The sequence below is a fragment of the Protopterus annectens genome, chromosome 7.part0 (assembly GCF_019279795.1).
Source record: "Protopterus annectens isolate FY-2018-M chromosome 7.part0, PAN1.0, whole genome shotgun sequence".
Classification (NCBI taxonomy): domain Eukaryota; kingdom Metazoa; phylum Chordata; order Ceratodontiformes; family Protopteridae; genus Protopterus; species Protopterus annectens.
The window spans coordinates 1421997351-1422024254 of record NC_056739.1 but is presented as its reverse complement, the minus strand read 5'-3'; the positions used below and the strand labels follow the sequence as shown (position 1 = coordinate 1422024254).

Sequence of the window (26904 nt, the reverse complement as noted above, 5' to 3'; positions counted from 1 at the left end):
TTATAACTTATTTAGACTAGATATATATTTATATTTTTTCATTCTGAAATGATGAAAAATGTGAATATAGACATATGCCTAATGATATAAAATATATGAACTTCAAATCATTTTACATTTACTTCATTTTGTTTGATGGCTTTTGTTCTGTTTTCTGTACTTTGTCAATAACAATGAGCTTATGTAGAACTGAATTAAAAAAATTATGATTAATAGTTGATTAATATACATATATAGAACTGTCTTTTGATTGTAGTTTAGTGAAAACATGTTAATTGCTTATATAAGCTTTTGTAGCTACGAGTCTTACATTTGAGATTGTCAGTCTACTGTTTTTTGGCTTGCTCCAATGTTGATTGATTTATTGATTAAATAATTGTCGTTATTATTAGATAATTATTTCTAATAATTAGAGCACTTTATTAGTATGTAAGGATGAAGGTTTTATTGCATTAGTAGATCTGAAGAAGCGTACAGTCCGTACGCGAAAGCGCTCATCTCTGTGTTTTTGTAACCGAATAAAAGAAGTTGTTTGCATCATCGTGGTGGTCTTCACTCTGGTTTGTTTATACACTATTTAGATGCTCTTAAATAAAACAAAAATTTATGTAGAAAAAAATAGCTCCACAGACTACTTATCCAGATTCTAGTGGAGACAGTATTTTTGGGGAATTTGGTTTCTAACCATACACTACTTCAGTTCTGTGTTTCGTTTGCTTACATGTGATAAATATGACAGTTTTTATCCTTTCATATAATGAAACTGTATTCTCTGGTCTTAAAAATGTTTTGATATTGTTTACAGTATCTGACATTTATTCCAGTAGCTGTTCTGTGAACTGATAACATCTCAGATTTGGGGATGGCCCTCATAAATAGTTCGGCAATTGTTTAGTGGAGCTAACATTTCAGACTTTGGATGGTCCAGTTATCTCTAATGGCATCACTGTTATTATGGTAGTTTTACCAAGCTCAGTGCTAAACCCCATTCTCTTTTCTATGTAAATTGGTAAAACAGTAAAACCCGTACAGTGCATGTGGCAGGTACCACATCAGAAAATATGAAGACAAACAATGCTACACACCAGGGCTCAGTGTTGAAATCTTTCAATTTCAGGATTTACTTTCTGATTTCCAGACTAGACAGCAGGACTTTTGGTAAGTAATTCTGCAGATGACTGCAACTTGGGATGTATTCTCAAGTCCTTCAGTGATATCCACACCCTTCAGCAATAACACACTCATAGTTCCTGGTGTACTGAAAATGGGCTCAAATTAAATACAAAAAAATGAAGCTTCACATCTGGTGGACAGTCCCTGCCCTCAACATAGACCATAATCAGTACCCTACTTAAAAATGGAAATGCAGATAAGAACCTTGGAATATGATTGATGTTTCCCTTTCTTTCAATTATTATGTGACAACAGTACTTAGGACATATTTTTTACTTAGTACAACTAATTGTCAAGGGAATATCATTCAGATTGAAAGAGGTCATAGTTCCCTTGTATTCACCACTGATTAGGCCTGTTATTGAATACAACGGCCCTTCAGGATGTACTTGACTAGACATATCGAACAATTAAAAGTACCCTGGAGGTTTCTAACTAAGAAGAACACAGGCATGAAGACCTTTAGCTACCAAGAGAAGACTGAAAAATTGTCTCATTAGTAAGTATCTTATAGACTCTTGAGTGAAGATGGCTTGTCTACCACACCATAAGAGATCCTGTTATACTGGATCTGCTGTCTCTCCACAGGTCTTATAGTTCCATATATATATATATATATATATATATATATATATATATATATATATATATATATATATATATGTAACAGAACTAAAAACCTACATCTTTACCAACAAATAAAAACATGTGATGCCTCCCTTACCCTTGAAAAAGACTGCCTCTGCAGATTGCAACTTCAGCAGTATGATGCTCTATCACCATCAGACAGATCCTAGATGATTTGGTGGATACCCAGTTATTCTCCCTCAGGCTTAACTGCCCTAGCCGTCCAAGGAAAAGTGGTACAGCCTGAGGGTGGATACTGGCAAAGTATAAATGGGCACAAAGCCGCTTTGCCTTGAAATTCCTATGAGTTCTATGAATCCTATTTCCATAATATTATCTAAGCCCTCACTAATGTTCTTCTGATGATGTATGATAATAATATATTTTGACTAAAAACAGACAGCACAACATGTTATGTCCAAAAGAATCACTGTTAAGCTTTCTCAAACTGTTTTTATGACAATAGAATATAGTAAAGCAAAATTCTGAAGGAACAAGAGTCATGTTAATTAGAAGCCAAAATAACCCACATATGTAGCCCAAGCTAAACTCTTATTTACCAACACCATTTATATAAATACCTAGAATTTTGGCTAGATCCTTCACTGTATGCTAAATAATATATTAAAACCACTCTACAGAAAGATCTACAAAAATCTGTAGTCATGCAAGAAAGCCTCAAACTCTGTCACTTATAAAATCAATAATACCCAAAGGATAAACTTTCTTATCCTTAAGCATATATATGCATTATGATTAATTGCATTTAGCGCATATCAGTTAAATTATCTAAACCACAGTCAATAAAATGTAAAAATTCATCTCCCTCTCGCCTCTCCAGTTTAGTATTATTGTCATGCACTGTGTTTTAAAAAAACAATACTGGATTCTATTAGCCACATATCCAACACTACTGCTAGCATTCTTCATTTTTATGCTACCATACCTTTTTCTTCTTCTTTTGGCTTTTTTCTGGTTAGGGGTTGGCACAGTGGATCACCTGTCCGCTCACAATTGGCAGTGGAGTTTTATGGTGTTGAGTTGCCAGCCTGCCACCCAACCTTCCTCAGAAGGCACACACATGCACGCACTCACGCCTAGGTCCAATTTAGAGTGCCCAATCCACCTACAGCATGTCTTTGAGATGTGGGAGGAAACTGGAGCACCTGGAAGAAACCCATGTGATCAGAGGGAGGACATGCAGACTCCATACAGAAGGCACACCAGCTGAGGATCAAATTGGAGAACCTCTTGCTGTGAGGCAGCAATGCTAACCACTGCACCACCGTGGCCGCCCTTTTATACTACCACACCAAAAAGGCAAAAAAATAAATAAATGAAAAACACTTCTGGCAAAAAAAATTCAGTTGAGATATACTATTTCTAGTTAATAATTCATGACCAAGAGGACAGTGTGTTCTGGAGATTATTGCTCAAACACTGTATTCTAAAAAAGTTTCTTGGAAAAGAGCTAGAACTCTCTTCACCAAATAATTCATGAACAGGCTGTAAAGTCACCCACTACCTTACTGCCACCTGACTATACACCTATTTTGGAACAAGGGTGAAGTTCTTCTTTAAGCAGTCTATCGATTTTATGATAACTTTGCCTGCGTATTAAATGACTTCTCTGATAACCTATAAAGTTTTTTTAACAACATATTTCCTTTGTATATATTTTCTCTATCTTCTGTTCTTCCTCACTGTCTTTCAAAAGTTGTTTAGTCCTTCTTGCATCATTTTGTATGACTGAGAGGGAACTGATCAAAGTTGCAGCAAGATGTATGCAAGGCATGTGCAAGGTATCCATCTTGTGGTAACTTTTTCAAATTCAAAGACAACACTGCTGTGGTGCTTTTGCATGAAGATGTGTATCACCATGATGGGCTGTCTCCAAGGCCATGCTAGGTAATAATGAGGCAGACTGTGGGAGTGTCATATGCTAACTAGCCACATGCTCTCTACTAGGAGTGCATGCTGTAAGGCATCTGTGTATCATGGCCACTCCTGGCTAATTACAGTAATAAGCACAACAAATCTGTTGCAGTAGCAGAAGGTGTTGAGGAGTTTTGTGGTCAGATAGTATTACAGGGGCGCGTGAGCATGTGCATGTGAAGGACTGCATGTTTGAGAGTATAAGCGAGTGTGTACCTGCCTGGAAGGTAACAGTAGGTGGTTAGTGAGGGGTTAGGTTAGGGGTGTGTTTAGGTGTGTGTGTGTCTGTGTGTGTGTGTGTGTGTGTCAGTATGTGTTTGTGAGTGCAGTGAATGCTGTCAGTTTGGGAGAGGATTGTGTGTGTGTGTGTGTGTGTGTGTGTGTGTGTGTGTGTGTGTGTGTGTGTGTGTGTGTGTGTGTGTGTGTGTATGTATGGGGGGAAAGGATGAGTTGGGTGGTTTTCATACTTCCATGTAACTCTTGAATTACTAAAAAGCCAGCAGCATTGAGTGGGGGCAACTAGGCACCATGGATATCTGTACAGACATGGCTCAGGGAGGAACACTAGATACCAGATATACCTTTATGGATGTGGAGAAGATATCTTCACAGTTGTGGGCTTGGAACACTAGACACCAGGGATATCTTTACATATTTTACTCAGGAGGAATGCTTGACAGTAGGAATGCTTTTACAATCATGGTTATTGGGGGAACACTAGACACCAGGGATATCTTTGCAGACATAAGTTTAGAAAAGACATTAGAGAAAACTTCTTATGCCATAATGCCACTCACACATAACAGGGATGGAGATTAGATAACTGAGAGGTTTCTTACATTTGGTGTCTTAATTGCACTGAACACATAAGGAGCAAGGGAGAACATTAAAAACCAAAGATTACTGCATAGCTGTGTGCCGTAACAGCACTTACACTTCATTTGGTTTGGGGGCACATAGGTCACCAGGGATCTTGTAATAAAAAAATGTGGTGTGTGAGACCACTAGACATTGGCTATACTTTTGTAGTATACCTTGAAGGCACTAAAAGGGATTTCTGAACCTTCATATTTCTCACTGAGGTTATTAGACCTGTACATCGCCACTAGACAGCAGGGATTTGATGTAAAAAAAAAGACTTTAAAACAATTCAGTAAAATAAACTACAAAGGGAGAATAAGACTTCAAACCCTGCAGTCTTGCCACTGGAAACCACAATATTAACCTGCTGTGCTAATTAATAAGCAAACAGTTCATGATTTACAAGGGAGGAGAAGGAAACTTTAAGCATGCCACTCAAACTCGTAGTGCAAGGCATTAAGTAAAAGCCAAACAATGGTGGCACAAAATCAAGCCTGTAGTTTAGTTATTCTTCCTACGAACTTAGAAACTCACTAGTATAACAGTTGTTCCGCTACCATGCATTTATTGAAGGATATGAAGTATGAGACTCTAATATCTGGCATTAGTAGCTAAATGTAATCATCCACTAATTAGTGAGCAGGGAAAGACAAGACATCTGAATGTTACGATAACACAGGCAGTCTGCGGTATGTGGTGTTTGTGCACTTTTGTTTTACTAAGTGTTTCTGTGTGGCAGAGTGGCTGAGGCGGTGCCTGTGGTAACACAATGTAGCTGACTATTACAGCAGGAAGTGCTGATTCCCACTCAAGGTAGTTAATGGTGATTCTGAGACACACAAATTAGCTGATAATCAGATCTTTTCTCTGAATGTGCTAGTAGTGCATGATGGAAGTAGGGTCTTTTTACTGCAGCCTTTAGCGCAAGCAGTGGGATTTTTTATGAATCCCTGTGTAACTTATCACTGAAAAGAGAACTAGTGATAGTATAAAAACATAAATGGCAAATGACTTTAAATTGCAGTGTATGATAAACTACATTTGTTTTTCATGCAGTGTTGTTTGTTATTACTAAATGCTACTTATAATTGTGCAATGCTATATCATTGCTTTTCGGTTTTGACAATGGTCCAGATCAGAAAAGGGGCATGACCCTGCCCATTGACCTATGTAACAAATAAATAAGTCAGAAAAATCATGAGAAAGTTGAATTCTTGGTAGATTTCTATATGATATGGCAGTTGGTTTCACCTACTTTTGATAGTGGAAGCATTTTTCAAAGAAGTAATAATAATGTAGACTCTAACAGACCATAGGTTTAATGAGGGATGTTCATCAAAATCATATGGGTATTCATATCCTATCGTCTACCGTCTATGGATGTATATAAAGGAAAGAAATGACTAATAGATATAAAAGCTTAAATATGTCAAATCATATTTTATAAGGAAATAGTGCAACATGTCTATTGTTTTCTGACAGCTGAATGGTTTGAATTTAACAGGAAAATGCTGACTGTTACAATAAGTCAAGAGGCATTGGTCATTTGATAAGTTATGATCACACCAGTTGAATAAAGCCACTGTAGTATAGCATAACAAGACAGAATCTCAGCAGGAACTGAAATAAAAGCTGTGGAAGTCTGTTTTATAATAAAAAGTGCAAACGTGTTCCACTCATTTAAGTTTTCACTAAGAAGAGATAAGAAAAACTCATTAAAAATAGTGAGGAGGTGGACCTGATATAACTTGATCTTTAAAATTGAAACATTTTACAAGTATTTTTTTCATATGTTCCATGATCTTAGAAATGCAGCTGTGGTATCAATAAAACATTTATGGATTTGTTTTCCTGTAAAACGTAGCAATCTAATACATACAGGTCTTGGAAAACTGAGTGCTATTAACATCCCTAGGAAAATATGAAATCAAACAGTGCTTTGTTTAGAAATCTGGAAACAAGTAAAAGCCATATGAAAGCAAATCCTCCAGGTGCTAGAATGGCATTTTAATGCAAGAAAAGAGGAACATTTGTTAAAAATGCTGAGATACGTGTATGCTTAGTGTATTTTCATTACTTAAATTTCACATCTCACAGTTTTACTATATTGAAAATGGATCAGCTGCAGATCTTTTACACAAATGAAAATGGGGTTAAATGTTTGCAAACAGTTTGAAAGAGAATGTAAGACTGTGCTGTCTTTTGTTAACAAACCGTTCTGCTTTTGTTCTCAGTAATCTAATTGCTGTAGACATAAATAAGTTTACCTGTCAAGAAATGTTACCTCGTAAGTGCTTATCACATGTTGTTCTTAATTTTCTCAGGATTCCCCTTGGAAATACAAGTGCTTTTAATACAGAAGATGAAGTTGCCATGGAAGCTGCCTGTCTTTCTCATGCACTGGTACTATGCTGCAGGTAAAAACATGAACCCTCAGTTTTGGTGCTGTTTTAAGTAATAATATTTAGTATTTTTGGATGTTGACATTTGTTCTTGTGAAAATATTTTGTACAGTTTAACAACAAGCAAAAGTAAAACATATGTAATGAGCTTTATAACAGTACACAATTTTCACAGCAAATGAAATGCCGCACAACAAGTAAAATGTTTTTATTTACTCAGATGCATACATCTTGGCACAAACACAGTTATGCATTCAGATATAGATATGTAGATATGTTTAGAGGTATAGGTATAAGTATGGATATAGGGCAAAACTTTGAAGTTACCACGACGGTTAAATCTATTTTACCCCTCACAGTAACATTTCCAGTTCAGAGACAGACCTAGCACAGTACTGTTCCACAAAGAGATATAGCATCTGGTGGGCTGTCTCTGTGGCCTATGACAGATGCTTAAGAGGCATTTCTGTGGCTTGATCAATAATAATTAGCCATGTGATCTCCCTCTGGAAATGAATGCAATAAGGCACTTATGCAGTCGAGTGATTCAGAAAATCATTCTACTACATAAGTTACTTTTGCCAGCTGCATTAAAGAACATGGCTAAAAGCTCATATTGTCCCATTCATTCAGTGGGTAAGCTCACATTAGAGATAAGTGCCTGGGAGAGGTTGCAATGGTAGTGGTGGTTGGGGTTTGCATGTGTGTATGTATATATGTATGTAGCCACATTTGTGAGTTAATGCAGAGGGATAAGTGGTCTCAAGTGTGAGTGTGTATACTTGTGTTTGTGTATCTGCCTTGGTGTTCATAGTAGGGGGTCAATTAGGTGATAGATAGGGTTGGATAGGTGTGTGTGTGTGTGTGTGTGTGTGTGTGTGTGTGTGTGTGTGTGTGTGTGTGTGTGTGTGTGTGTGTGTGTGTGTGTGTGCACAAACACATATATGCAGGAATGTGTGAATACAAATGTTTGTGTGGTGGGGGGGATGTTTTGCCTTCATACACCCCTAGACTAATGAGCAAATCCTGCAATTTGGGGGAGGCATTAAACACTAGGGTTACTCTTTATACAGTGTCCACAATGCACATAATAAGCTAATAGAAAAAGTTTTACAGCACAAATGACATGGGGAACGGGAACATCATACACTAGGAATATTCTTTATACCATGTCCTCAATGCACATAATAAGCTAATAGAAAACGTTTTACAGCACAAGTGACATGGGGAAGGGGAACATCATACACTAGGGTTACTCTTTATATCATGTCCTAAATGCAAGTACCATCTGCACTGACAAACAGCTCTATAGAAGAGCTTTACTTGTCTACAGTACTAATAGCCACTAGGGATCCTTGTACATATTACCTAAAGTCTTTAGAAAGGAAAAAAATAAATAAACCAAAAAAGGAGGTAGAGCTTCAAGCAATGTATCCTTGGCATGCAAGACCAAGACTTGGTTAAGACCATCAGAAATAACTGGACCATCATCAGCAAAAACAGCAATGTTAATAAGAGTGTACCACCCATCCTGACAGTTACCATGAGAAGAAACAAAAACATTTGTGATTTTTTTGAAAACAAGAGGACAACCAATGATTCGACCTTACCCCATGGCACCTACCCATGCAGACCACCTTACTGCAACTACAGCTAGTTCATGAGCCAAAAACAACAGGATTAAGATACCCCTACACCAAAAGAATTGTAAGTTCAGGCTATGAAAACTGCTTCACAGAAAAAGTTGTCTGTAGAGTTCAGTGCCAAAAATGCAATGGTTTCTACATTGGCAAAATGATTAACAGACTTAAAACCAGGATTGCTAGGCACCTCATAGACATATGTCAAAACTCACCCAACAGTGCACTAGTGAAACATGGAAATGATATACCAGGACACAATGTATTCAAATTTCACATCATTGACAGCATCAGACCCACAGCATTTGATGTATCCATCAACGATAAATTGTACAAAAAAAATTAGAATGGCATCTGAGACTCCAAGCCTGCAAATAGCCTGAATTAAACATGTCCATGTCTATCAACAGCATCCTAAACCTAAGGATCCTTAACCACAACACATTCTATTAAAGTTAAAATGGATGGAACTGGGCAACCTGAAAAAGACAAAATGGAATTTGACACTGTGTGCAATGTCTGATCTTTATGGCTGATCATTCACTAAGTCTTTAACAATGGAGTTAATAGTATTTTAATATATTCATAAAGGACTCACTCACAGCTATGGAAAACATGCATAACTAAGGGACTCAAGGTAATGCCCTCATATTATCCAAGGCAGCTAATTGTCTAATGTGTATTAAACGAATGGGCAAACTGTACATCAGCACCCTGATTGGAGAAATAATGTCCTCTAGCAGGGTATTAATATAAAAGTAATGCCCACTGAAAAACAAGTCTGCTGCTTATTGGAGCTCAGACTGAAAAAAAAAAAAAAAAACTAATGGCCTCCATTATTTTACACTTGCTAAGCAGTGCTTCTGCTGTTTAGCAAGTGGAAAATATATTAAAAAAAAAAAAAAAACCTAAAAAAACAAAAGTGTGTGTGTGCGTGTGTGTGTGTGTGTGTGTGCGTGTGTGTGTGTGTGTGTGTGTGTGTGTATGCGTGCATGTGAGTGAAAGCGAGATCAATCGAGCTGTTATTTTACAATCACTAAGCAGTGCTTTTGCTGTTTAGCAAGTGTAATTACTAAGTATAACAGAAAAAAGTGTGTGTGTGTGTGTGTGTGTGTGTGTGTGTGTGTGTGTGTGTGTGTGTGTGTGTGTGTATACATATGTCTGTTTGTGTGTGTATGTTTTTGTTTGTGTGTTGTTTTTGTCTGTGTGTGTGAATGAGTGCTTGCTTGCATGAAAGCGAGGGGTATGTGAGTGAGAGAGATTGAAGTGTTACAGAGATTGAGGAACTGTAGCATTGAGGAGGTTTATGTACATCTCACCTCTTAGAATAAGTTAACTGGATAAAACTTAAAATAAATGGAGAACAAAGGCTTAGAACAGGAACATTTTCTTCTTAAAAATCACAAGGTTCCTTTAGTAATAGGACTTGCATTAGCATGCATCTTTCTGAAGTGCAAGTGCGAGTGTGTGTGTGTGTGTGTGTGTGTGTGTGTGTGTGTGTGTGTGTGTGTGTGTGCATGAGAGAGAGGGCTAGACAGTGAGATGATGGACCAGTGCCAGCAGCAGCAGATAAGAGGTTTGCGTACCTCTCGACCATTTATCTCAAGAATTCTGGATAAAGTCTGAAATAATGGGGGAACAAAGGCACAAAAATAGGAATAGATTTTAAATGTACTTATAAAAATTACAAATAACATGAATTTTCTGAAGGAAATAAAGTCTGAAAGTCAAATGTATACCATTATTTAGTGACTTCATTCCCAATGACTGGCAAGATAATACACATTTTAGCAGTAAGAGACCAAAAATAATTAAACAAATATCTAGATTTTTTTTTTAAAATGATATATTTTGTATGTAAAATGTTTCCTTTAACACATTTAGAAATATTACAGCAACTCTAAAACATTAGGTGTAGGAGCTATTTTACATCAAAAAATTAAAAAAAATATATAGTAATAAAAAATATATAAATAATTACATAAGACACAATTTTAAAGATTGCCCATTCTGTAAGCACAATAATGCCCTCCAGCATGTGTGTTAATGTCTAATTAATGCCCCTCCAGGGGTGTAGATGCCTTCCGACTGTTATGTTGGGCCTCAGAGCAGCCCTGGGCGGGTGTTAATTACACATTAACACACACCCTGTTAGGCATTATTGCTTGCATATTTATCCTATTTCCTTTATCCTAATGTCTACGTTTCCTCCCATCCATGTTTAAAGTTAATGTTGAGATTCTATTAATCCTATTTTCTTGTTCAGTTTTTGTAATTATTAATTTACTTTTATTATTATTCCTAAGTTTCTGCAGTCTATCCTTGATTATGACATTGTTAAAACCCTTACTACTTACTTCAAACTACATTTCCCTGAAGCTAGCATCCGGGCTTTCCATTTTGTAATGTTGTTTGTAAGGTTCTTTACCCAAGAACTCCTTGCTCCCACCCTTTCACGCTAATACAAACTTTCTTTTATTATTTGTATTCCCATTCTTTTAAAAGCTGTAAACTATTCACTTGATTACTTTTTACTGGCTGACTCAATCTTCCCATGTTATTTTTAAGGCATTATTTATCTGTCTTCTGTTGTAAACACATTTTCTCAGTGACCAGTTGATCCATTCCACTAATAATAATAATAATATATAATGAGGTAATCATATGTAGCTCTGGACTTAAACCTCCCCCGGTGATTTCACCTAAATCAAACTTCAACCATATATGTAACTTAATAAAACAAAAATTCCAAGTAGTTTTTTCTGGAATTGGCGCTGCAGCAGCCCCAGTTAAAAGTGAGAAGCAACAAGTACATGTCGATAACGGGCCTGCTTGCAGGAACAGCTCCAGTTGTAAGGGAGAAGTTGTCCAGAGAATAAAAGGTGAAACGGAAGCCTGCTTGCAAGCACATGATCTGCCAATAAACAGACTAAACTCAGCCAACAAATCATTCCCTTGTCACAGCACCTCATTACTGGCATAACTATTTCTAAACAATCCGTTATCAAAAACAGCTGGCTTTTAAACCACTAATTTAATCCTTTACCTGTATACTTCTACTACCAACTGTGATCCCATGTCTACAAACAACATGAATGGACTCTCATAAACCCACGTTCTCTCGCCTTTAGTGTAAAGATGGCCTCCAAACAGGAAATACTTCCAACCCATAGCAACATCCATTCATTTGGAACATGTTTTAATCCGGAGTAAAAATAGTTAAATGCTAACTAAGTGAAATTTTTTGTAATAATGGGTATTGGCACATGTTAAAAGTAATTGAAATATTAAAACACTTGAACATTAAAACTCCATGCACATGAGAAAATCTCCCATCCCCACAATATAAGGAAATTATCTTTGTTCTATTTTTATTTATTTGTTCATTTTAATTCCATTACTGATCAGTTTTAAGTTCACCGTTTCTAATGTTAGAATACTTCCACTGGCAGAAATAAATTTAAAGAGGAAAAATATTTTTTATGTAGATTTATTAATGAGGGTCCTAATTTAAACTTGTGATACCATCATGGAGTATTGGATGCTAAGAGCAGATATGATTGCAATTCAGTAGCAGTTGTCTATATTGTGAAATGCTTGACATACAAAAATCTTTTTTGTAGGCAAAACAAATTGCAAACTGTCAAAGCATATACTGGAAAACAAAGAGGTAATCCAAAAATAGGATTGCACTGATGTGGGGAATTGTTTAAAGTTTTTTTTTCTTGTAGTAGGCCAGGTTAAAATGGATGAGAAGGAGATTTGAATAAAAAGGATAAATATCTGTGAACTTAAATGGCAAATTTACCTGGCATCAAATGACTCAACAGGTTAAGAAACAACATAAGCATTAACTGTCATTTAAAGCTATTGCCAGATGTGATATTAATTTCTAGAGTATTTCAAAATAATATAGAAGTTATACATATGCCTCATTTGTTTTTACTTGTATTGTAGATGTCATTCATCATGTGATCCAGCAATGTGATTTTTATGTTGTTATACCAAAGACATGCAGTAGGTAGATTGGACACTCTTAACTGGTGGCAGGTGCTAGTGTGTGTGCGAGTGAGTGGTACAGATGAACTACCACAGCAGGGCTAGCCACTTGGCAGTGATAACCTTGGTTCAAGATGATTGTCACGGTTGAAGTGACAGTCTGACCCAATGTGCAAAATGGGAAAAAGAGGTTGAGGATGGATGGATGGATGGATGGATGGATGGATAAATACTAATGGTGTTTTTAAAGGAGGTTGCTAATTCTGTTGAATTTCCTTTTGGATTTTGGAATGAAAGCTCTAAACTGTGTGCAAATAAAAAGTCACATTTTTTTATTAATTGGGCTTTTTTAATTTTAGTAGGCTGAGATATATGTATATAACTAATGTGACTCTGTGAATGATAAATATATCTTTACTGTGGCTACTGATCGAGTGAAACAAATTGAAAATTAAGTTACACATTTACTGTGGCCATTATTTATATTTTGTCATAGGCAGAAAGCTCAGACTTACACAATCAACAACATGGTTACAAGTAGTAGGTTGTTTAATTATGTAGCCTCAATTTTTTGATAGTTAGATTTCACTTACTTTGCCATAATAGTTATTACACAACTGGTAACATGGGATTCAGTAATGGTTTTGGTGTTCTATCATGCCACTTAATATATTTCTATGTCTACTTAAAGAAGCAGCAATATGAAGTATGTTTATGTAAAGCAGAAAAGCATGTCTGAATGTTTTTAACAAGTTTGGCATGTGTTCTGTTAAGATTTTTTGTTTTCGTTCTCTTTGTAGATTTATGTCAATGAATCAACAACTCTATCATCAAGTGCCAATCAATTAAGAAAATAATCTGCAAAACAACTTAAAACAAACCTTGATAGTAAATATTTTTTTCAGGAGGACAAGCTCCCTGCAGCTGTGAACTTATATATACTGATCCCAAGGTCATTCAGCAGTAGGTAAAAAAAGAACCCCACTGTCAGCCAAAAGTTGTTTCACCCAAATTTCTTTACTTGCTTGGCACATGCTGAAAGTGTGGTCAATATAGTGACTTATTCCCCTTTTTGCCAAACGTATTTATTACCAGCTGATGGTGCTCACTAAATGTTATAATCTGGTTCTGCTTCTGATACCATTATGGTAAGGTGGATCATCACTGTCCACTGTGTGATCAGGTGATCTACAGAGAAAAATGGATTGCATGCCAAGTAGAGAAAATGGAAAATGGTGTTTTGGAAAGTTGAGTGACAGGTTTACCTTTTAAGTCAGCCTGTTTTTGGATTAAAACCACAATTTTGAAATTACACATTGGTAAGTTAATAGCAATTAGAGAATTTTGAGTCTGTCATAAGGCTTTTTTATTGTTTTATTTTAGTTTTTAACATGAGGCTATTTTACAATCTGCATCCTCATCTGTTTGGTAATCCTACTCAATCCATTTCTAATATCACTATTCTGAGCTGTCAAAAGACCATGCTGTAGAGATCTTTCTTGGGAATGTAATAGCGGTGTAGGGCTGTCTGTGGATTAAAGTACCTTATTTTCTTTTCACCTTCTTATTTAGAAAAAAAAATATTCTAGCTTTGCAGGAAGTGGTCCTTGTGGGCCATTTTAAGCCTAGCCAGTTTCCCTTTTTGTTCTCAAAATAACCAGTCTGATTTGGTTATAGATTGACCATACCTATCTCATGGTTGATAATTTTATATTATATGTAATGAGAATAACTGAAGATATCATAACTAATTTGAGGGGACCCATGCATGGGATAAATTATTTAAGAGTTGCCTCTGACCATTAATAGAACAGGATCAGCACAACTCCAGAAATTCCAAAATATTCACGAAAAACCACCAAGAGAGCAGGAACTAGATGCACACAGGTTTATTCTGGTACCTCGGCTTCCACAGCCTTCAAAGGAATAACCCTTTCCAAAACACATGCATCATTTTATACAAATTTTCTTAAATTCACTTAATTAGTTAATTGGATAATCATACATTGTAAACAAAATTAAAGGGGCCATAGGAGAAAATTTCTAAGACACAAACAGTAAAAGATATTTTTAAATATATTTAAGTATTGTAAAAAATACAAAAACAATGAAATATACAATACAAAAATAGGTTTTTCTAATACTGCATAATGTTCAAGTTATTTTCTAAATTTAAACCTCTAGGTTTCAAAGTACCGAAGTTAAGAATGAACATACTTTCCAATTTTAGTAACTTACATATAAAATTCCCAGCATTATAACTGTCAGGTCTAGCCAAAGCACAGAAAAAGAGAGATTCCAAATTTCCATTGTGTGATGTATTAAAATGTTCAGAAACTGGATTTTCAATTCTGCCATTTCTAACATCACCCATGTGTTCCATAATTCTTAACTTTAACTGGCGTTTAGTTTGTCCTATGTAGTACTTAGGCGGAGTACATCCACAGCCCACTATATAAACCACCCCACAAGATCTACAATTAAACGTATCATGAGCTTGATATTTAATGCCATTAATACAACTTCCTGTCAAATTCATAACCTTAGAGCAAACTCTACATTTTCCACATTTAAACATGCCTTTAGTTGATGGAAAAACATTTGACATATTTAATCTGATGTTTGATTTAAATTTTAGCTTTTCTTTTAAATTTGCATATCTACCATATGAAAAACATACTCTATTTGGAAATAAATGACCAATTTCGTCATTATGACAAACAATAGGCCAAAGAAAATCTACTATTTCCTTAAGAGTAGGAGAAAAGGAAGAGTACTTATTCACTAGAAAAATTCTGTTCTCTTTATTATTCAAAACAGAATTACTCTCTCTAGAATCATAGAATTTATCTGTCTTCCTAATAAATAAATCAAGATTTAACAGTCTATCACTACTATTCTTTATGGAGAGCTCAGAGTAACCTCTTTCCAGGAGCCTATTTGTAACCTTCTCAAATTCAAAGTTTAACAGCTTCGTCTCAGAGGTGTGCTCCAAAATCCGTTTAAACTCACCATAAGGTAGTGCTTCAATCAAATGCCTTGGATGCTCACTAGTGGCATGTAAGAAATTGTTAGTTGCCGTAGCCTTCCTGTATGGTCTATATTGTACTCTATTATTGGAATCCACATATAACAAGATATCTAAAAACTGAATAGTACTTTTATTCAGAATATAAGTGAATTCAAGACCAAATCTATTCCCATGTAAACTGGCAATAAAGCCTTCAAATTCAACAGTACTGCCAGTACATACAAAAATCAAATCATCAATATATCTATAATAGAGTACAACATTATTCCGAAAGAATTCCAACCTATACAGAAAGGTAGTCTCAAAAAAAGACATAAACAATATCGCATAACTAGGAGCAAAGTTTGCACCCATAGCGGCATTAAATATCAAGCTCATGATACGTTTAATTGTAGATCTTGTGGGGTGGTTTATATAGTGGGCTGTGGATGTACTCCGCCTAAGTACTACATAGGACAAACTAAACGCCAGTTAAAGTTAAGAATTATGGAACACATGGGTGATGTTAGAAATGGCAGAATTGAAAATCCAGTTTCTGAACATTTTAATACATCACACAATGGAAATTTGGATTCTCTCTTTTTCTGTGCTTTGGCTAGACCTGACAGTTATAATGCTGGGAATTTTCTATGTAAGTTACTAAAATTGGAAAGTATGTTCATTCTTAACTTCGGTACTTTGAAACCTAGAGGTTTAAATTTAGAAAATAACTTGACCATTATGCAGTATTAGAAAAACCTATTTTTGTATTGTATATTTCATTGTTTTTGTATTTTTACAATACTTAAATATATTTAAAAATATCTTTTACTGTTTGTGTCTTAGAAATTTTCTCCTATGGCCCCTTTAATTTTGTTTACAATGTATGATTATCCAATTAACTAATTAAGTGAATTTAAGAAAATTTGTATAAAATGATGCATGTGTTTTGGAAAGGGTTATTCCTTTGAAGGCTGTGGAAGCCGAGGTACCAGAATAAACCTGTGTGCATCTAGTTCCTGCTCTCTTGGTGGTTTTTCGTGTCATTAATAGAACAGGGTAAATTTCTGGGGAAAATTTTTGTTTCCCATCCATAGATCTAAGTTGCGTTTGAAAATGGGTATTGATGAACTTTGTTTTATATGAATGGGGAGTCTGTTCCAGAGCAGTGGTACCCTCTGCAAAATATACCTGTCCCTCCAAACTATCCTGTTGATGTCGCAGAAGAGTTTAGATCCCTAGACCAAGTATTTCTGATGCCACATGACTTGCTATTGTGCAGTAAATCTGTCAGTAATGGGTCAGAGGATGCCTTGTATGCCAGGCACAGGTCACATCTTAGCACTCTATAGGTACTGAGTATAGTGACAGGGCTTTGAGTTGGTCCATGTAGGACATGCTGTTTAGGTCTTGTATCCTTTTAGTAAGGCTTAAACAGATACAGGCCAAATGAGGCATTATAGTCAATAACTGATATAATGAGGGCAACCAACTATACTAGAGGTAGTAAATATAGTAACTGAGATAAAACGACTGGAATTATTTATTTATTTATTTATTTTATTTTACATTTGTTGACCGGGCTAGTCCAGCTGGATACATATCCATTTTCAGCAGAGGCCCGGGGAGAAAAGCTCCTCGAGAGTACAAAACAAAGTATGACGTTAATCAAATAAAAACAGTAAATAAAATTCACAGTTTAACAAATAGAAGTACTATATACAATTTAGCTATATTATGCAAAAAAGAACATATTGAAATAAAAAGTTGGGTAACAGGTAAGTAAATAAGTACAGTACAGGAACATGCTAGAAAGAAGTGTGTTAACATAAGATACTAGAGTGACATAAGAGAGATAATAAGATATAAGAGATAGTCAAGATTAGTTAAGAGACAAGTTATGCTTCTGGATTCAAGTATGCAGGTAGATTATACAGACATTAAGATTTAGAGATTTAGTGAGAAGACAAGAGTAGTTAGTCTGGGTTAAGACAGGTGCATAGCCAATGTGTTTTAAGGTAGGATTTAAGCCTGATTTTGAATTGCGTAAGTGATGGTAGTGAGGTTAGGTCGCTGGGAAGAGAGTTCCAGGATTTACCAACGGTGTTAGAGAATAGAGAGTCCCCTGCCTTGTTGTTGGCTTTGTGTGTTAGTACTAGTATTTTAGTAGCTGAGCGCAGGGTATTAAGGTTACTGTAGGGAGTGATAAGTTTGGTAAGAATCGGTGTGTTACTAGGCTGATACAAGATTTTATAGGCAATTATTAATTGATTAAGTAGAAGTAGGTTGGGTAACTCTAGCCATCCAAGATTTTTATAATTAATACAGTGGTGGGTCCTAAATGTAGAGCCAGTTGCAAATCTTGCAATATTGTTGTAGGAGACTACTAGTTTGTTCATATTGGTTTTGAGAGGTTAGTATAAATAGGGAGGCATAGAGGAGGGTAGAGATTAAGTGGGTCTGGGCAATAGTAGATTTAGCTAGTGGGGTAAGAAAGGATTTGATTCTATATAGTGAGCCTAGTTTTTGTTAACTGATTTTATGGTATTGTTTATGTGGGCCTCAAAGTTAAGGTTATTGTCAATTAGTACCCTAGGAGTTTTGTGTTAGAGTCAGGGGATATAATAGTTCCATTGTTAGAAGTGACAGTAAAGTTTAGAGGTGTGTGTCTATGGGTGGGAGTAAAAGTAGAAGTTTGGTTTTTAGGATTTAGGATAAGACATTGATGTTGTAGCCAATCCTCAACTGTGTTAAACACTTTTTGGGTAAGGGATTGTAGGTCTGCTGGATTTGGGGCTGTGCAGATTAATGTGGAGTCATCAGCATATTGTATTAAGGAGGCCTGAGGAATAACAGTGTACAGGTCATTGATAAAGACAGAGAATAGAAGTGGTCCAAGTACAGAACCTTGGGGACACCTAGTGAGATGGGGAGATGGGGAGATATGTTGTTCTCCCACATGACTGCTTGTTGCCTATTGCTTAAGTAGGATTCAAACCATTGTATAGAAAGAGTATCAAGGGCAGGTTTTTCAGTGTGTTAATGAGAAGTTTGTGGTTAATCATGTCGAAGGGTTTGGAGAGATCAATAAAGAGGGCTGAGGATAGAGTGTTGTTATTGCGGTTTTTATTTATACAGTTGGAGAAGGATAAAAGGGTAGTAGTACTGTGAAATGGCCTGAAACCGTGTTGGCAGCTAGCTAGCAAGTTGTTGTCTATAAGGTGTTTTAACAGTTGCATATGAATGCATTTCTCCATGATTTTGGCTAAAGGAGAGAGTATGGCAATAGGTCTGTAATTGGATAGATCCCTAGAGTTTCCACCCTTATGAAGGGGATAATATGTGCAATCTTCCATGTGATAGGAATTGCACCTTCAGAGATTGTTCTGTTAATCAGAATGGAAACTGGGTAGGCTATAGCATCTGCTGCTTTCTGTAGATATTCAGCAGGAAGGAGATCGGCAGCAATGGTGGTAGGTTTGAGTTTTTGCAGAAGGGTACGGATAAGGGATGTAGAGATGGGTTTGAGATGAAATGGTGGAGGTAAGGTAGTATTATGGGATGTTAGAGGTGAGCTATTGGGAGATAGTTGGTTGGAAAGAGACTGAATGGTTTCAGTGAAGAAGGTGTTAAAGGTTATTGCTACTTCCTTTGGATTGTCCTGGTCTGCACCTACAGGTGGGGGGGTGACAGTACGACCTGGGTGTAAGAGAGTATTTATACCTGCCCAAAATTTTTGGGGGTTTCTTTGCTGGGTATTTTGGAGTTGTATGTAGTACTTTCTTTTATCTAACAGTATTGATTTTTTTGTGTCATTTCTTAACTGTCTAAACTTGATGTGATCTACATGGTTTTTGGTAGTACGCCATAAGGTCCAGATTTTATTTCTAAGCAGCATTTTTTGTTTTGTATCTTTTGAGAGCCAGGGGGCGGGTTTGTTTCTAATTTTAATGGTCCTTTTTGGAGCGTGGAGGTCAAGGATCTGTAGAAATTTACTGTTAAAGTAGATTACTGCTTCCTCTAGGGGTAGACTTTTAAGGTGCCCAGTTGCATGCTCTAAGTTCGTTTTTGAAAATATCAGGGTTAAATTTTGTTTTATTCCTCACTGTTCTATAGGTAATTGGATTTTGGATATCAGTCTTGTCTCTGATAATGAAGGTTAGAGCATGGTCGCTTATATCCTCAGGGAGAGTTCCTACTTTATAGCTTAGGTGATGTCTATTTATTAGTATCCAGTCTAGGGTGCTTTCAGTGTTGTTCTGTTTATTGGTCCTTGTGGGGGAGGTAATAGTTTGAGTAAAGCCATGTAAATTAAGATGGGTAGAGGGTTGTTCTGAGGTACAGCTATTCCAATTTATATTAAAGTCTCCGAGTACTATTGTCTCTTGGGGATAGTTGGTTGATAGCCAACTCAGGATATTTTCTAGGTTGTTTGTGTTATTCCCTGGGGGAAGATAGACAGCAATAATATAAATAGATTTATGGTTATTGAGTTGGAGTTTGGAGATAAGTATTTCCTCATTATTAGTTGGAGGGGGCTTAGAGTCAATTGAGGTAACTTGTAGTCCAGACTTGTAAAGTATTGCTATTCCGCCTCCCTTTTTAGCTAATCGATCTTGTCTTAATGTGCTATATTCTGGAGGAGTAAATTCATTGTCTTGTATAGATGGTTTGAGCCAAGTTTCAGTAAGACACAGGATGTCAAATGAGTGTACATCTATGAGAGCATGTATTTGGGCAACTTTGTTATTTATGCTTCTTATATTAAGATGGGCTATTAATAGTGAGTTGGGAGGTCTTTTAAGGGTTTGGGTGGTAGTAGGGGTTGCTATATGGGTAACTGTAGGAAGTATAGGGCTTGGACCTGGATTAGGTTGGATATCGCCATCTATTATTGATTGGAGTTGGTAGTTAAGTGTGATTTGTAGGACTTTACATGTAAGGAACAGAGATTTCTTGGCTTGAGGCCAGTAGTATTTAATGTGATTTAGTCTGTGGTATTTTGCTGATAGGTAGGTTATTGTGCTAGGTGTGTTTGAATGAGAATGAGAGTAGGCTATGGGAGTTGAGGAGGTTAGCTTTGTGGGGTGGGAAAGGTTTATGTACTGGAGGTGTTCATAGAAAGTAAGTAGATAAAGTATAATAAGAAGATGTGTGATGATGTATGGAAGTAGGAGATTCCGTTTAGGATAGGTAGATAATAGTGGCATAGTGTCAGTGTAGAGATTAGTGGACTGTTAAGATGAATAAGTTGGATAGTGTAGGTGAGTATTGGGTGTGGTGTTTCTGGAAATTAAGGTGTGGTCTCCTATGATTGGTGTTTATTGAAAGGGATTGGTTTAGATGAATAAATGTAGAAGCAGTGGGGGCGGGTGGGAATAGGGGGCAGAGGGGAGCGGAGTGAGCCCGTAGGGCGAACGGAGCGGGATAGAGCCAGTGAAGGAGAAGGGCCCCAGGAACAATCAGTGAAATGCTGACTATTGAGGTAAGGTAAAGATGTTTCCAGAGGAGAGTGTGAAGTTGTAAGAATAGAGGAGTGAGCAGTACTGGGAGAACAGAGAAAAGTTCAGGCCTGCAGTTAGATAATATGTGGATCAGAGCAGTGGGATAGACATGTAGGGCGAGTCCTTAGAAAAGGAGAATGGAAACATAAATAAATAAGCCTTCCTAGTGTGCTTTAAAGACAGGGAATAGAGGAGGGGAACAAAACTAAGCAGCTTAGTTAACCTGTGGGTAAAGTGATGAGGTGTGGGAGGAGGTGGTAGAATAGAGCGAGTGTACTGGCTGACCTGGCTAGGAGCAGTCCTCAGTTACAAGGCATTAAATAGGTAAAATGTAATAACACTACAGTCATTGTAACACATACTTTCTAGGTTCGTTAGAGTCTTAGGGAGAGGAGTTTGCTCTAACTTATGGTACGGGTGGAGTCCAATTGATTCAGTAAAAGGTATGTATTCTTGGCTTTCAGGCAGGACAAATTCTCAGTCACTAGTTCAAGGCTAGCAGAGAGGAGTGTTTCTAGGTTCGTTAGAGTCTTAGGGAGAGGAGTTTGCTCTAACTTATGGTACGGGTGGAGTCCAATTGATTCAGTAAAAGGTATGTATTCTTGGCTTTCAGGCAGGACAAATTCTCAGTCACTAGTTCAAGGCTAGCAGAGGAGTGTTTCTAGGTTCGTTAGAGTCTTAGGGAGAGGAGTTTGCTCTAACTTATGGTACGGGTGGAGTCCAATTGATTCAGTAAAAGGTATGTATTCTTGGCTTTCAGGCAGGACAAATTCTCAGTCACTAGTTCAAGGCTAGCAGAGAGGAGTGCTGAAAAATATGAGTACATTCCACTTGATAAGATGCCAAAATATGAATATAATCCACCTGATAAGATTCCGGAAGGTAAAAATTTTAAACTAAAAACTAAACTCTCTCAGCATACACAGACCTACTACTACAAACAAGTACAAATTAAGATCTTTAGAAAAGGGCAGGAGCAAACTACGTAGGAAAAATGGGAATTGTGGGGACAATACTTATAAGGGAGGAATGAGGTTTAAACGGAGGCAGGACTCAAATGAGCTATGTAATATTTGACTGAAAAAGATTGGGGAGATTATAAGTGATGTATAATATTTGCAACTAGGAGTGTGTCAGTAAGGTTTGTGATGTAAATGTTTGCAATTAGGATTATGTCGTGATTTGTTTTCATTTGTATAAATGTATGATTGCCTATATAGTAAGTGACGGTTTAATAAAGATGTTTCTTGTTTGAAAAAAAAAGCAGGAATTGAATAATTTTTGTAATGTTGCTTAGGTTATATGACATATAGCAATATATGTGAAGTAAAATGTTTATGTTAGTTATAGTGTGATTATTTTTATATGAATATAAATTTGTCTATGTCACAAGTGATAATTCAATAACGGTTTGAAAAAGATATAATGAGGGCTGAAAAAAGCTTTTTCCCTTACTGCATATTGATTTGCTTTCACTGTACACATAGTTTTTAAGTTTGCCTACATGAAAATCATGTCTGCCTCTAGAGTAACAAAGACTTTAAGCTAACCACTCAGTTTAGTTTATTGCTCTACCGGATATATCATTTGTCTGGCTGCACTGCTACTTAAACAGAGTTTTTCCAATTCAGCATAGACTTGCCTTCTTTTCACTGTAATCTTGATAAAACATCAAACTGTGCTTTTCAGTCGTGTATGGTGTTCATTGCCTCACAGCTCACAGCAGCAGTTTCTTTAACTCTAATGTAAAGAAGTTTAAAAATCACTTGGAAAGGTTTGGAAGTTCCTTGCTTAAAATGATGTCAGAGAATGATGTATGCATCCTATTCTTGAAGTGGAGAGTCCAATATCATCCCATATTCTTTTGATAATTACAACAGAGTGATTCTAATGTTTGTGCATCACAAAAGATTGTGCAGATCTTTGTTTGCATACTTACTCCATGACTGAACTATTCCAGACACTTGGTAATTTACTCCAGCATTTTGATGGATATAGGGACTTTAGTGAATTGTGTAGGACTGTGATATGCATTTTTTCACATGTGCACCCTACATAGTTGCAGGCAGTTTTTATGATTCCTACCCTGTATACTCTTCAAGCCAATATACTCACATCTACGGGTTTGGGCAAGGCATACTTACAAGAATATTTTGATTAGTTAGACTTTTGCTGAATCCTAAGGAACTAAAGTTTTCTCTTTCTGACTAAAAACTGAAATAAAATGTGTACAAATAATCTGATAAGAATTGGTTGACTATATTATAGGTTCATAGATTAGTACTAGGCTAACTGCCCTTGTGGGACATTTTAAGCCTAGCCAATTACCTTGTGTGAGAATCAAACCCTGCACCTTGCGTCTTAAAGGTAAACACCTTAACCATTATGCCATCCTCCCACCCGCTTATGCCATCCTCCCACCCGCAGTCAATTACCCCTTGTGAGATTCAAACCTTGCATCTTGCGTTTGTAAAGCAAACACCTTAACCATTAGGCCACCCTCCCAACCCTTTATTGAAAGATAAATACTTTAAGGCAACAAATAGCAAACCAAAAGACACTTCCTTCAGCTTCAGTGAAATAGTGTGTGTGTGTGTGTGTGTGTGTGTGTGTGTGTGTGTGTGTGTGTGTGTGTGTATGTATGTATTTTTGTGTGTGCGTGCGCATGCATCACATGTGTGTATGTACACATTAACATTGTTACTAGCCCTTCATTTCCTTTCACCTTTTCGTGCTGGCCTGCACAGTGATTTAATGGTAAAATCTCTGTGCCAGATCTCTGAAGTCCAGTGTTTAATGCTAGCCTGTGGTCAGTGTCACTGCTGAGTTTTCATCTTTTCCACATATCTCAGTGCATTTTCTTCAGTTACTCCAGTTCCCTCTTAGTTTATAGAAACATGATGGTTAAAACTCTATAAAAAATCGCCAATGTGTATATCTATCTATCTATATATATATATATATATATATATATATATATATATATATATGTGTGTGTATATATATATATATATATATATATATATATATATATATGTATATATGTTCAGTTTAGCCTTGCCCATGTGCATGTGCCTTGGGGTCTTAGCTAAAACATACCAGGTCAATAAATACATTAAACTAAATACCATGCATACATAGTTCTTCTGAGGCCTTCTGGTTAGACAACAAAATTGCTACAAAGTGCTTCATTTGCTGGCAGTGTTTAGATTGGTATAAGAAATTGCAAGTGCCAATATGGAATAATTATCTGCAAGTGTCATTTACTCCATGACTGAATAGACACTTTTTGGTATTTCTCCACATTTTGTGGATATAGGGTACTTTAGTGAATTGCTGTAGGACTTAGTAAGGCTTAAACAGATACAGGCCAAATGGGGCATTATAGTCAATGACTGATATAATGAGGGCAACCAACTATACTAGTGGTAGTAAATATAGTAACTGAGATAAAACGACTGGAATTAAGATCTTTAGAAAAGGGCAGGAGCAAACTACATAGGAAAAATGGGAATTGTGGGGACAATACTTATAAGGGAGGAATGAGGTTTAAACGAAGGCAGGACTCAAATGAGCTATGTAATATTTGACTGAAAAAGATTGGGGAGATTATAAGTGATGTATAATATTTGCAACTAGGAGTGTGTCAGTAAGGTTTGTGATGTAAATGTTTGCAATTAGGATTATGTCGTGATTTGTTTTAATTTGTATAAATGTATGATTGCCTATATAGTAAGTGACGGTTTAATAAAGATGTTTCTTGTTTGAAAAAAAAAGCAGGAATTGAATAATTTTTGTAATGTTGCTTAGGTTATATGACATATAGCAATATATGTGAAGTAAAATGTTTATGTTAGTTATAGTGTGATTATTTTTATATGAATATAAATTTGTCTATGTCACAAGTGATAATTCAATAACGGTTTGAAAAAAAGATATAATGAGGGCTGAAAAAAGCTTTTTCCCTTACTGCATATTGATTTGCTTTCACTGTACACATAGTTTTTAAGTTTGCCTACATGAAAATCATGTCTGCCTCTAGAGTAACAAAGACTTTAAGCTAACCACTCAGTTTAGTTTATTGCTCTACCGGATATATCATTTGTCTGGCTGCACTGCTACTTAAACAGAGTTTTTCCAATTCAGCATAGACTTGCCTTCTTTTCACTGTAATCTTGATAAAACATCAAACTGTGCTTTTCAGTCGTGTATGGTGTTCATTGCCTCACAGCTCACAGCAGCAGTTTCTTTAACTCTAATGTAAAGACGTTTAAAAATCACTTGGAAAGGTTTGGAAGTTCCTTGCTTAAAATGCTGTCAGAGAATGATGTATGCATCCTATTCTTGAAGTGGAGAGTCCAATATCATCCCATATTCTTTTGATAATTACAACAGAGTGATTCTAATGTTTGTGCATCACAAAAGATTGTGAAGATCTTTGTTTGCATACTTACTCCATGACTGAACTATTCCAGACACTTGGTAATTTACTCCAGCATTTTGATGGATATAGGTACTTTAGTGAATTGTGTAGGACTGTGATATGCATTTTTTCACATGTGCACCCTACATAGTTGCAGGCAGTTTTTATGATTCCTACCCTGTATACTCTTCAAGCCAATATACTCACATCTACGGGTTTGGGCAAGGCATACTTACAAGAATATTTTGATTAGTTAGAATTTTGCTGAATCCTAAGGAACTAAAGTTTTCTCTTTCTGACTAAAAACTGAAATAAAATGTGTACAAATAATCTGATAAGAATTGGTTGACTATATTGAAAGATAAATACTTTAAGGCAACAAATAGCAAACCAAAAGACACTTCCTTCAGCTTCAGTGAAATAGTGTGTGTGTGTGTGTGTGTGTGTGTGTGTGTGTGTGTGTGTGTGTGTGTGTGTGTGTGTGTGTGTGTGTGTGTGTGTGTGTGTGTGTGTATGTATGTATTTTTGTGTGTGCGTGCGCATGCATCACATGTGTGTATGTACACATTAACATTGTTACTAGCCCTTCATTTCCTTTCACCTTTTCGTGCTGGCCTGCACAGTGATTTAATGGTAAAATCTCTGTGCCAGATCTCTGAAGTCCAGTGTTTAATGCTAGCCTGTGGTCAGTGTCACTGCTGAGTTTTCATCTTTTCCACATATCTCAGTGCATTTTCTTCAGTTACTCCAGTTCCCTCTTAGTTTATAGAAACATGATGGTTAAAACTCTATAAAAAATCACCAATGTGTATATCTATCTATCTATAAATATATATATATATATATATATATATATATATGTGTGTGTATATATATATATATATATATATATATATATATATATATATATATATATGTATATATGTTCAGTTTAGCCTTGCCCATGTGCATGTGCCTTGGGGTCTTAGCTAAAACGTACCAGGTCAATAAATACATTAAACTAAATACCATGCATACATAGTTCTTCCGAGGTCTTCTGGGTAGACAACAAAATTGCTACAAAGTGCTTCTTTTGCTGGCAGTGTTTAGATTGGTATAAGAAATTGCAAGTGCCAATATGGAATAATTATCTGCAAGTGCCAAAATGGAATAAATGTGACTTGATAAAATGCTGTGCAACTATGGCAGTTTTGGTAAAATGACACTTTTGCAAAGGTTGCAGTATGGCAGAAGCTTACAGATCAACCACCTAGCTGTATTAGTTATGGAACTGCTTTACAATATAGCAAACTTCAAAAAAAAAAAAGGCATAGAAATAAAAAAAGCACTA

The 26904-nt window shown here is 36.2% G+C and overlaps 1 protein-coding gene across 1 annotated transcript in view; it reads left to right on the top strand.

Moving 5' to 3' along the window:
• The window catches only part of LOC122807067 (contactin-3-like), a 2190808-nt gene that overhangs the window by 363533 nt on the left and 1800371 nt on the right, over positions 1-26904 (top strand). Inside the window, exon 2 of the mRNA XM_044077995.1 lies at positions 6921-7013. Within this exon, the coding sequence (XP_043933930.1) occupies positions 6959-7013 (55 nt within the window). The 5' untranslated portion in view covers positions 6921-6958. The remainder of the gene's footprint in view (positions 1-6920; positions 7014-26904) is intronic.